The sequence below is a fragment of the Grus americana genome, chromosome 16 (assembly GCF_028858705.1).
Source record: "Grus americana isolate bGruAme1 chromosome 16, bGruAme1.mat, whole genome shotgun sequence".
NCBI classification, from domain to species: domain Eukaryota; kingdom Metazoa; phylum Chordata; class Aves; order Gruiformes; family Gruidae; genus Grus; species Grus americana.
This window is the reverse complement of record NC_072867.1, coordinates 6928723-6941610: the sequence shown is the minus strand read 5'-3', so window position 1 is coordinate 6941610 and position 12888 is coordinate 6928723. Positions and strand designations below refer to the sequence as shown.

Sequence of the window (12888 nt, the reverse complement as noted above, 5' to 3'; positions counted from 1 at the left end):
ATAATTTTAATATTCTGAATATAGCTGCTTGAATTTCATAATACTTTTGTACCCACTTGCATTCCTATTCACAGAGGTGGACTTGTTCCACTACATACTGAGTAGCAGTGTGGATGAAATGAGGAACTGAGGAAGAAAAATAATAGAATTGTTTGTAGAAGAGAAGAAAAGCTGAAATCAGGTGACAGAGTAAAATACAGAGAGACATGGGAGCATGTTGAGATTGGATGAGAAAAGGTGGTTTAGTAATTTGCTAACTGGGGGAGGGGCCAGCGGTTTTAATGGTTACACTCAGAACTAGCAGGAAGTCGTGAGTCAAGCAAACACACACTTGCTAAGTTGAACACTAAATAGAACGATGCTTATAGGGAGGAGTAGGGATATTCAAGGGTCTGTACTGTACTTTTTTAGCTGAAGAGTGAGGTTTCAAATCCTTTGTATTGAAACTGTGCAGCTTGAACCATATTCCTTTCCTTTTCAGGCCCCTGGTGCAAGATCTAATGTTGACCTAGATAGCTGTGAAGAGAGGACACGAGTAAAGCTAGTAGTACTTCAGTATGTTGTGCTTAACCCTGTATTAAAACATAGACTTAAAAATGTTTAGGAAAATGTGGGCTTTCCAGGGATTATGCAATTGTGCTTAGTTCAACTTCTGATTTCAAAATTCCATGTTGGTTCTTTCATTATTAATCGGTAGGGTGGCTTTAGTTGGTTTGTTAGCTTTGTCATATTCTGTAACAGTCTTTAAATAACATTTAAATTAGATTTGTTTTCAGTAAAGGCTCTTCTTAATAGGACATTACTGAGATGGACAAATATTGTTCGAAGAAGTGTTTGGTTTTGCTTTTGCTTTTGTCACTTGAAGGCCGCAGTGGAATTGAGTTTCTTATATGTGGTGCAATTTGCACTTCTGGGAACCTCGGGGAAAAAAAGAAAAGGAAAAAAGAGGGAATTGAGTCATAAGTAATTGGAGGCCTGTCTTTATAGCAGTATTTGTTTTAAGCATTTGCTTGTTATATGTGAATCGGATCATCTGAAGTATGACTAGCATTTCTCCATTTTGTTGAGAAATCACAGAGCATTGAGAGAGTAAAGTTTGATCTCTGCTTAGAAAATGGCTTACTCTGACCTGCAGTGTCAGCAGCAGCCATCCCCAGAGAAGTTTGGCTTTTGCTGAGAACTGTCAGCCTTTCCTCCTCAGAGAGGCATTCCTAAACCCCAGGGAATCCCCTCCCGTAAAGCTCTGGAGTAAGCAGTGTGGAGGAATAATAAGCACTTCCTTCCTTTCTATTTTCAGTGACTGAACTAGAAAGTAACCACTATTGCTGTAGCTGTGCAGCATGGTCCTCTTCTCCCTGCCCTCTTCCCCCAAGGCTTCAATTCTTCTGCAAGGGGGGTTGTGCAGTAAGTTTCAAGCTGAAAAAGTTTTTAAAAGTGCTACCAGGAATATGGTATACTGGCTTTATTATTCAGTTTCATATTTAATGTAAAATTCAGTATTAAGTTATGCACAGAATTTTCTCGTACTCCCAGATTTTTTTTTTTTTCTAGCAGTGCATATCAGGCTTCCTTCCCCCGCCCCCAGCTCTTACAGAGTGTTTGTTTAGCTAGGAAGGCATGGAGAGCAGCTTGATGTTTTGGATCTTGAGAGGCATTCTGGAGTTGTTGGAAGCGTCTCACTCCTTCCTCTGGTTTCATGTAAACAGCTTCGCTGGCTGTTGCAGAAGGGAGGAGAACCTTTCAGCTGCAGGAATGGTGGACAGCAAACAGGAGCGGTGCATTGGACGTAAAATCCTTTTGGTGGCCAGAGACATTTTGTCAAGTGGCCAGAGTGGTGACAATCCATAACAAAACCTTTCAAAGAGCTGCAAATGTTTGTCACAAGGATCTGCACTCCTTGTGTGTGTACTTTCAAGGGAGGTACTTTGCTAACAAATCTGAATTTTCAAATGATGATATGAAAACTTTAATTTTAGTCAAACTGAATAACTTTTTCCAGTCTCCTCTCCAGTTTTTCGTTGCAAGCTTTGCATTTCTATGTTTCTTAAGTTTTGTTTAAAAAGCTGAATGCTAGACTGTTTTTTAAAAAAAGTTGCAGTGTATGATCTGAATTCAGAAATATTGTTCATGAAGGTTATTGATACTTAGGAAGAAAAAATTCATGCCTGATGGTCTTGAACTTCTCTTTGGGAGAGGTTTGAATGAGACTGTTTCTTTAGTCTCTGACTCAAATTACAGTCTTAAAAAGAATTCAGCATCACTCATGAAATAAAATTCTGATAACCTCACTTTAACATCAATGTTTTACATATTGCTTAAGGAATGGAGATTGTTCTGACTCCAGATGGTAGGTTTCTTTCTGCTTTTGGCTTGAGGCTGCATGTGAAACAGGCAGGTATGTAACACAGGACAGTAATCTTATTTATTGCTGTTCTGCATTTGTAAAACTGCAAGTCAACACATGAAAAGTTAGTGACTTTCCTTTTAAATCGGACCTTCTATGTAACTGCGATGATAAAGTTAAACACATCTACTGTGAGTTTTAACTTACGCTATTCCAGTGTGCCCTGTTGTAGAAAGACAGAAGAGCAGCGTTCCCCAAAACATGCAACTTTGTTTCTATCAGATGGACTTTGTCACTTCTGGGGCTTTCTCACTGCTATTAGCATATTCTGTCATTGCGTATGGTTTTACTGCATTATTGCTCTTTCTGGGGTAGCATTAAAATGTATACACAGGACATGTGAGAAGGAGCTGCAAATTATTTTCAACTGATTCCAGATGCAGTTTCAGAAAGCTCCCTCCAATTCAAATGAAGGGTGAGATAATGCCGAAAAAGACCATGAACCTACGCATTGGCTGTCTTCCATTCCTATAGTATGCATCTAAGTTGACCATAAATTGTTTTGTATAGTTAAATTGGCTAAGTAGGTTGTTGCAATGTGGTGCCATTCTGAGGCATTCAGTTGGTTTAGGATTTGGTGCAGAAACCCAGTTTACATGCGTGCAGAGAAGCAAAAAATACTAGCTCCAGAATATGTGCGTTCATCTGTAACCTGAAAGGAAAGTCATTGTATAGTTTGGGGGAAGAAAAAGCTTCTCTATTTAAATAAAGTGTGTGCTGTCTTACGGAACTGCTACCTGCAAGATCTGTATGTGCTTGAGAGCTGCTGAGCTGCATGAGCAGATAAGATCTTTGCCACCAAGCCGCAGAAGGTACTTTTGGAGGTTGGCAGTTGGGGATCGGAGGAAGCGACGGTTGTGCCTTGGGGGTCAGTCATGGTACAGTTTTATGTACTTTCTGGAAAAGGAAAGCTACCAAAAGAAGTTTGAAAGAAAGCTTCAGGGAGTAAAGAGGGAAAATGGGGGTGTCTGTGATCACTCGGGAGGAAGATAAGAGAGCAGGAGGAAAAGCAAGAGTAAGAAAATTTGGCAGAACAGACTGTGCATTATATCTATTTGAAGTCATTGTTTCCTCTTTAAAAACAGTGGTACTTGTGTGATTTTTTTTTTTCCCCCAAGTTCTTATGCATCTTATGGAGTAGAACTGCAGAGTCTCTGAAGAAATGCAAAGGGAGGGTCTGTTGTAGACAGGCTGGTTACGTATCTGCTTCTTTTGTGGTCAAATGTCATTTATGATTGCAGTAATCATTTTCTTTGCTTCCACATTGCATTAAGTTCTGAAGAATTTTGCTCATACTGAAAGTAAAGCTAAAAATGTCAAAGGAAGACCTTTAAACAAGGATAAAAGAGTAAATATTTGTATATCCTGCCCTCTGAAAAGGTTTGGAAAGCAAAATTCATTTTCAGTCAGGTACTCCTATCAATGAGACTATCCTTTTCTGCACTGTCACAAAATGATATACGTGACCAGAGGGTTTTCATCTTAAAGAGCTGCTACAGGAAGAGTTTCAGAACTGAATATATTAAGCACAAGGGAAGGGTTTGCACTGATGTTACAGCAGTTTTTGTGCATGGTCATAATATAAGTTGCATACTAACATGCAAGCGTGGTAGGATTTGCATTGCATTTTTTCAAATACGGTTGACTAGTGTGTTGGACAGCATCCACGTTAAACACCTGAAAAACATTTCTTAGACTTATTAGACATTGCAAAATCTGAGTTAACTAACAATAATTAAATTATATTTTCTATCAGCCTCCAGCCTTGCTCCCCAAAGATTCCCTTGTCCCAGAAATTTAATTAGAAGGCTCAGGCACAAGTATTTGAACCTGCCTCTGGAAAATGGATACTGCTGAGGATTCTGATTCTTCCTATCAGGCTGGTTAAGTGCCACAGTGAACACTGATGATATCAAGGCAGTAACCGAGTTCCTAACATTTAGTAACAGATTATTTGAAGATAGAAACTTGCTGTGGCTACACAGGAGCAGCAGCTTTCAGGCCAGGAAAACCTATTTTAAGTTACTCTTTGTTTTTTATGGTAGTTGAACTTTGGCTTAAGAAGGCGAATTCACAGACATTTAAGAAAAATGCACAATATAATTTAGGCTTTGCTTGCTTTTTTTTCTGGGAATAGTTCAGAAGCATATTTAGAAGGTGTGCTGTGGCTTCTGCAAGCCTCCCTCTTTTGCCGTTGGCAGGACTCAGTTGACTTTAAATCCAGATCTCCCTGTCTGAAGGACCGCAGCATTTGTCTGTCCTTTATTCCCCGACCCTCAGTGAAATTCAGTATGCTGCACAATCTGATCCATATTTCAAGATTTCTGTCCTTTTCAGTTGGATCACTCTTTAGGGCTTTCCTCTTTTCCTTTTCTCTGCAGGGAATCTGGCGCATCCCCGTGGATGAGATTGACCGTCCAGGCAGTTTTGCATCTCATATGAACCGCTCGATTGTCTTACTGCTGAATGTGTTGTCACAACTAAAGGATTACAACACCTTGCTGAAAGTATCATCTATGCTACAGAGGACCCCTGATCAGGGAAAGTATGATATATTTATTTTAATCCATTACTTTGTAAAGCTTTGAATATATTTTGTTCACTGTGTAACTATTAGCTTAGGAAAAAAATCTTTAGACAGATTTCGGGAATATAGTGGAATGATGGTTAATTTTTCCTAGGGTCACGATTCCGTAATAGAGTCTAGAATTTCTCTGCATGTCTCTTGAAACGGAGAGCAGCCATACAGCTGCCTTAAGAGACTTGCAGAGGTTTTCTGTCAGGTGGAGGGGTTCACTGGTAGAACAGAGCATCGTGACTTTTGCACCCTTCTGCTGGCCTCTTGCATAAGAGCACTGCTCAGGGAGGGAGGTCATGGCCCAGGCATCCTGCCTTCCTGTAATCCTTGATGGACTGAACAATGGTTATGTGTCTATTGGCAGCTGATGCTATTTAAAAAGCTTATCCTATTCAGGGGTGATCTAATTTTAATTGCATTAACCTTATTTAAGAAAAAAGAAGCCATTTAACGTGAGCTATATACAGATTCATATCAATGGGAAGACCAAAATAAACATCTAAGGAAAACATTGAAGCAATTGAGGTAAAATTCTAGTAGCTTGCCGAGTGGGAAATGTTGAAATTAGTCTCTGGCAAATGCTTGAGAAATTGAACTGAATGATTGATGGTGATAAGTTGGAGGCATTGAAGGTTTCTTCATGTGTTTTTGAGTGTGAGTGTATGTGAATTTGCATAAATCGTAGTATGTCTGGGAATATGTCACCACATGTTCAGCAAACTTGAAGCCAAAAATACTTTGACTTTTAGCATATCAGAAAGTACTGGACCATAGAAGGTTTAAATTGTGTCCTAAGCAAGCCTTCAGTTGTACTAAAAATATTATGTTATTTATAAGTCTAGACTGAATTTAACAAACAAGTAATATGACATGTTGGATCAGCCAGTGCCAGCCATGGTGGACTGCAGTTGTTACAGGAATTTATAAATGCAAATATTCTGGGTGTGTCTGGTATATGCCTGTTACAACCCTGGTTTTAAAAAATGCAAGGTTTTTAGCTGAACTTTAGTTATTACTGAACTAATGAGGAGTCAGGTTTTTGTATCTTTTGTCTGAAAAGCAAACCACAAAATGACCAATGTAATGTAATACTGTAGAGAGAAAATATGTTTATTAAAAATATTGGCTTTTTAACTGAAACAGTACCCTTCAAAATTGTTTACTTGATTTTTAGCCCTCTCATTAAAACCAGCCAATTCTGAAATAGAAATTCATTTTTCCATCAAACTCACTTAGGTGGGATTGATGGCTGGAAATATTTTCCTTGAAAGTGGACTGAAGCATTGTGTCAGAATACACTGAAGTTACAGTGCTCTAGTAAATTAAATAAAGCTATAGAGAAAATAAGTTTTACACGTAGAGGTTTTTCTTAATAACACTAAATAGTAAAAAAGGTATTAGCACAGCAGTGTTTTAGCTTTAAAAAACCTAAACTCAAAGGAAACTGATATGACCAATGAGAAAGGATTTGCTGATGTCCTTAATCTCACATGCACAGTTTATCCAGAACATGAAAATCACCTGACAGTTCAAGATAGTTTTGTGTGACTAATACTCTTTTTCAAGAAAAGGTTTGAATAAAAAGCTGATATTTCAGGGGCACAGAAGGCTTGATATGAGAAAACTAATTCTGGTTGTCTGTTTTGCTCTGGGTTTGTTGGGTTTTTTCATTTCTCCCCTCCCCTCTGTTGGTAGATAGTGCTATCTTTTGTTTCATGCATGTCATGTTTGATGATTGTGGGCAGAGGAGAGGTAAAAGGAAACAGCTAAAGTGTTATATTTCAATACGCAACTGTATGTGTTTTGTTTGCTTTCTTCTAACTTGTTTTAAAATTGTTGTGTTGGATTTTTTTGTTGGTTGGGGTTTTTTAATGTGCTGATTCTTGCTTTTAAAGTTCTATAAGCTTTTGGAACTTAGCTTCGTTTCTGTTATCTTACTGTGGCACAGGAAATACTTGCGTGATGCAGATCGCCAAGTTCTGGCCCAACAAGCCTTCGTGCTTACAGTGAAAGTGTTGGAGGACACTCTCAACGATCTGACGCAGGTAAGGAAGCAGTGTGTTTAATGGTCGCTGATTTAGTAATTAGATTTTTCTAGGTTCAGTTTACTCATTCCTTAGGTCTCCTGAGACTGAAGGGCTACATTATTATCACTTATTTCTAATACCTTTTGTTTATAGGCAGCTACACAGAAACATTTCTTCCAGCATTGTTGTTTTTCATTCTTGAAATCTAGTAACAAATACAGTTGTTCAGAATGGATTGCGGTGTGTGGTTTGACTGCCCCTTGAATTTCAAATGATGGTAGTTACATGGACTATAAGAACAGCTACAATTTCAGGTGGGGTCTATTGGAAATTTCCTTTTAAAATGAACTAAGATTCCTCTTGCAAAACAAAAAGAGACAACTAGATATTATATGCCTAGTCATTCTTAACTGCTAGTCCTTGACAGCACCACACCTGCTATTACACTTAATTGTAGTTTAGATTTAATTTTTAAAAGTCATTTAGAGACTAATCGGTTTCCAGGTTAAGATAACTGGAAATCAGAAGTTTATTTGGTAAACACATTCATAGAAGAACTTGTTCCTAGGGTTTTTCTAAGTTAACAGAGTATAGGCTTAACAATTAAATGACAACGTTCTTAAGAACACTGGAACTCTGTGTATGAAATAGTTAGTCCATAAATCCAGATTGAAGAATTGTATCATTAGCAGTCTTTGAAAGAAGACGTGATGTACTGATATTTTCTACCTTTGGACCATCACCAAAGTAAAGGTACAAAAATGAAAATACTATAGCAGAGTTTGGCATACTTCTTGATCTACTAACAAGAAGAAAGTTATGTAAGAGCAACCAAAGGGAAGATTCTTAAATCTGAGGTTGATCCACAGCTGCCAAAAGAAACAGGTTCAGTTTTGATTTCAATACATTAGAAAAAAATTTTGTGCTATTGAAACCTTGGATTTCATTTAGTTGGATCCCATAGTTATAGACTGAAGTAATGGCGGGGGGGGAATCATTGCAGCTTTGGTTCAGCCTGTGCTGTTGATTTCTCTGTGGTGTTCTCACTGATTAAAATACTTTAATTGTCAGACTTCTGGTTTGGATTAATTAATATTTAGGAACAAACAAGAATGAACGTGGAATAAATGCATTTTCTTCAGCAGAGGCAGTAATGTAAAGGTACTCATTGTCAGTGTTCGTGGTAGTCATGGCTATGCTCAAACGCTTCCTGATTTCAATAATAACAGAGAAGAATGACTTCTTTTATTAAGGGTTCAGAAGATCAGAGTTCCAAGTCTTCTAACCTTGCCTCAGGAAGGATGACAACAGACGTTTCTAATAAAACTAGCGCTGAAGAGGGGAAAGATGTCCTTCCCAAAAAGCCAGTTTTATCGGATGGAGTAGTACATAGTACTGAAAATGGAGTAAAGGAAGTGACCCAGGGACAAATTCCCAATGCTATGGACATATTGGAACAAGAGGACAAGAATGACAAGGAGATTAAAGAGCTCCTTAGGCCTGGTTCAGTTGAGCCTATGGATCTTGATGGATATTGCAATGACCCTGAAAAAATTGATTCTTCATGTAAACGTAGCGAGCCAGACCGTCTTCAGTCTGGCAGGAACTCAAAGGAGAGAGTTCCAGACAGCCGGACTCCAGAACTTTCTTTGGAAGAGCTAAGTATCAGCTCAAAACATCATCAGCAGGCAACTAAAGGAATAGTTCAAGCAGTACCTGCTGAAGAACCTGTCCAGAGATCAAGTAGGAAGAGGAAATTACTTGAGGATGTGGAGTCTGGGAAAACACTTCTACTTGATGCTTATCGGGTATGGCAGCAAGGTCAGAAAGTTATGGCCTATGACCTGGGTAAAATTGAGAAGATCATGTCTGAAACGTACATGCTGATTAAACAGGTAAAGTATTTTATCATTAATTGTAATTTCTCTAAATGGCCTCAGACATGATTATAGAACAATAATAATTGCCAAACCAAGCAGTATACAATTGGCCCTATATCTGTTCAAAAGTTGGGGAGATAAATGTCTCCCAAAGGACGACTCTTTTGACAAGACCACTACTAGAGGGGTGGGGAGGGGGGGAAGTGGGACCCTCCATGTTTTGGAACTAAATTTCTTAAATCAGTTAAGAACTATAATACCAATTATGAGGGGTGTGTTCATGCTAAATGTTAGTTTGAATCAAGAGAGAGTTGTGTATCTTTGAATATATACTCCTGAATAACTTAAGATCACTGTTCTGCCGTAGAAGTGCTGCTTCTCCCATTTACTCCCATGCTCTACATCCCCATTTAATCTGAATTCAATTAGATTTATGGATGAGCTAAGTAATTATGACTTCATTAGCTGTGATTCTCTGTTCAGGTGGATGAAGAAGTAGCACTTGAACAGGCAGTCAAGTTTTGCCAGGTGCATATGGGAGCATCAGCACAGAAACAGGTAAGCTCTGTGAAGTCCTTGGCTGCTTGTAGTGTGCTTTTATTACTTAGTCTGTCCAATCAAGTCTGTGACTGAGTGCAGCAGTTAGAAACGTCTAATTTCCTTGTATTGTGGTCGTCTAAGATAAGTGAGGCCACATTAGTGTAGGGAGTTCATCCCTTTTGTTAGGGTGATTGCTACTGTTTATGTCAGGCTTGAAGGACAGTTTGCATGCCCAAAGCTTTTGGGGAAACCCCAAACAATCTTCAAATTGAAATATTTGTGGCACACTACAATTTTCTTAATGTCCACGTGTTCCTCAGCCTTTCATGGATGGTAATTACTTCTCTCTGATCTCTAAGGGCTAACAACCTCATCAGCTCTTCCCTTGCTAACATTACAGTCTGCTCCAGAGGTAGCAAATACCTTCTCTCAACTTGCATGGTTGAGAATCTGATTTTAGCTCTATTATATTACTCAGTTTAGTTTTAGCTTGTAGTTTCTGGGTTTATCCAGCAAACAATTATAGAACTTTAAAGGGATGGTTATTGAACAACATGTTTAGTCGTCACTCATTTTTTGCCAGCAAACCATCAGTTGAAAGCCCCAAAGTATTTTCTAGTTTTGTACTTTCCGTAATTGTTGCCACCAGCACACAGTGAAGCAGTTACTCTGCAGAGTTTGACTAGAAGATAAATTATGTTTTGAAGAAGAATCTATGTTACTAGTTAATAGTCTGTGTTTTAATACTGCTTGGGGCTTTGTGCATGTTTTATGCTATGAACACGTAGTCTGTGTTATCGATTGCTAGCTCTCAAAATAGTTGACAAATCTGTTGAGTGCAACTTAGAAACTTTCTGTTGTCTTTTGAGTGTTTCACAAGTGGTGGTCTGTATCGTGCTTAAGTGTGTAAAACAGGAAGCATCTCTAAGGTTTTCTGCACAAGAAAGGTAGATAACTATGAATGTGTTGAACCATGTTCAGTACCGATTTAAAGTAGAGCTCTTTCAGGAGTGTCTTGAACAAACTTATTTTATGAGCTGCAGAAATTTATTCTGGTTTTCTGCAGTTTGTCTCTTTTGTCCCTCAAGTATCTCTTCTATTATTTCATCTTCCCATCATCTCCTGTAACTTTATCTTCCTGTCGTGTGTCTTTCCCAGTAGAAGTGTACAAGGAGCAGTACGTGCTATGAGTAGTCTAGAGATATCCACACACTGCATTCCAATGTGCCACTTACCAGAAAAAAGTATTATGGTTGCAGGGAGGGGGAGAATTGCCTGCTTCTCCATCGCTTGATTTTTCCCTTTGTCTAGGCACTAATTTTCATAGAAATGGAAGGACAGTGAAAGTCTTTCAGCATTTCTCTTTGTCCTCCAAATTTGGATGAGATGAGGCTTTTCTTCTGTAAAACACAGCCATCTCTGCTTTGCAAAAACATAAGCTTTTGAGGAGGTACATCTCTGATGTTAGCAAGTTAAATAATGTCTTAATGTGAAAGGGATTTGAATACCTATCTTACGTATTCTTCAAAATAAATGCATTTCTTAAACCTCCAGATAATTCTTCTAGTTTCTGAAGCAAATCCGTTATCTGTCACCAGAACACTGCCTCAGTTCTTTAGATCTTTTCAACCTAACCTCAAATAATGCACATTGCCAGGTCCTTCCTTCTGTGTGTTCACGTACATGACAAATGCTTCTCAGAACTAAAGTGAGATGCTAGTTAATAGGCAGAAGAACTTAGAAGGTGAATCGTCTGTGTTTATATAGAGTTAAGAGGTATTCCTTTTAGGTTTTCCTGCTTAGTGGAGCTGAAGAAATGGAGGCTGTAGGTCAACTCCTGTAACAAGGTTTAGTGCTGTCTACTCTGCAACTGCAGGAAAAGCAGATATTTCTGTGTGAGGTTCCAGATATTTGTTGTTTCCGTTCAAGAGATGTGCCTTCCAGTGGAGCTTGAACCTTGTGTTTTCATGCACCATTCTCTTGAAAATATGGGTACTTGTTCTCCTCATCTCAGTTTGATGAATATTGTTTTACTGGTGATTCTTGCCTTGTCCAGAAGAGTAGAGGAGGTTCAAACCCTCAGGACAGACTGTTACACAGCATTTGTTCTAGACAAGATGACTTTAACACTAAATTTCTTCCTGAAATGGCGTTAGTTTTAGTTGTCAGGAGGCATGCCAACCTCTGTTTTTCTATGTGCTGTGTAGAAAATCTGAGTCTTGAGTATCCATAAAGGTTTCCAGTTGTTAATACTGAGATAAAAATTATCTAACAGTACATTTAATTAAAATGTGCATTTGTACAGTGCATCTCCTAGCAGAGTAACAGGAGAGGATGTAAGAGTAAAGGGAGTTTTTCTTTATTAGATTGTCATGGAAGTAACTTTCTCCAATTTGTGCCCCACAGGAAGTCAGTAACACTTTTCCACTGAACTATAGAAATGAATAGAAATGGTAAGAGAGGTATTCTAGTAGAAGGTTCTTTGCTTGTAGTGCGGTATTTTCAGATTTTATTTTTTTTTAATAAAGAAATCTTGGCTCAGCATGTTAAGACTTTTTTAGATTATCTTGGGGAAAAAATAGGAGTCATCATGCTGTGATTTATGACTTCAAAATAAAAAGAATTTGCTAATAAGCTTCTTTAAAAGGTAATGTTACAGTTTGCTTGTTGGATGTATTTGCCTTTTCAAAAACTACTCCACGAACTTGCATGTATCAGCCAAGTTCCTTGCTGGGCTTTCTTGAAGATTCTGGGGTATGTGATTGCTATGCCAGCTCTTCCAGCAAAGTCAACAGTTACTCAGGCGTGTGGCAAAACATTAGAACGATGGAAAACCTGTGCACAAACTAATCTTGAAAGTAGATACAATAGGTGAGCTACTATTTAGCTGCACTGGGAGTGATGAGATTTCCTGTTAAGTCACTTGAAATAAAACATACCTCTTAACATGCCGTGCTTTGAAGCTTGTAACATTCCCTTTTAGGAAGTGGTCCCAGCTAATGAGATTCACATACTGCAGTCTCATTTTCCTCTCTTTCTGGCAGGATCTTGTAAGCCATGTGAAGCTGCCCTACTGCTAGTATAACACTACAAATTAGTGTGGAGACGCAGGAATAGCCACTCTTGTAGACATCTGTCTGTTTTCAACAGACTGAATCCTGTTTTATTTAAAATTGGCAAGTATTTGCCTTCTGTAAGCAAATGATGTCATGTATAATGCGGCTGCAGCCCAGAGAAGTGCTTTGTTATTGGATAGTTTGAGTAGGTTTACAGGGCCTGTGGTTCTTCAGTCATTTATCCCAAGAAATTGACAGTCAAAAGAAAAAAACCCAACAACCCAAAAAACCCCAGTGCGCACAAACCCCACATTGATATATGTCTGTCTTTGCTGGTTGTTGTATTTTACAGTTTCAGCCAGTATATGGTTTCTTTATGAAAGTTTTTCACTTGCTGCTAAAA

The 12888-nt window shown here is 38.5% G+C and overlaps 1 protein-coding gene across 11 annotated transcripts in view; it reads left to right on the top strand.

Moving 5' to 3' along the window:
• The window catches only part of CABIN1 (calcineurin binding protein 1), a 118776-nt gene that overhangs the window by 79902 nt on the left and 25986 nt on the right, over positions 1–12888 (top strand). For all 11 annotated transcript variants that reach the window (XM_054844181.1, XM_054844180.1, XM_054844183.1 and 8 more), the window contains 4 exons: positions 4786–4949; positions 6931–7027; positions 8263–8904; positions 9373–9447. In XM_054844181.1, the coding sequence (XP_054700156.1) occupies positions 4786–4949; positions 6931–7027; positions 8263–8904; positions 9373–9447 (978 nt within the window). The remainder of the gene's footprint in view (positions 1–4785; positions 4950–6930; positions 7028–8262; positions 8905–9372; positions 9448–12888) is intronic.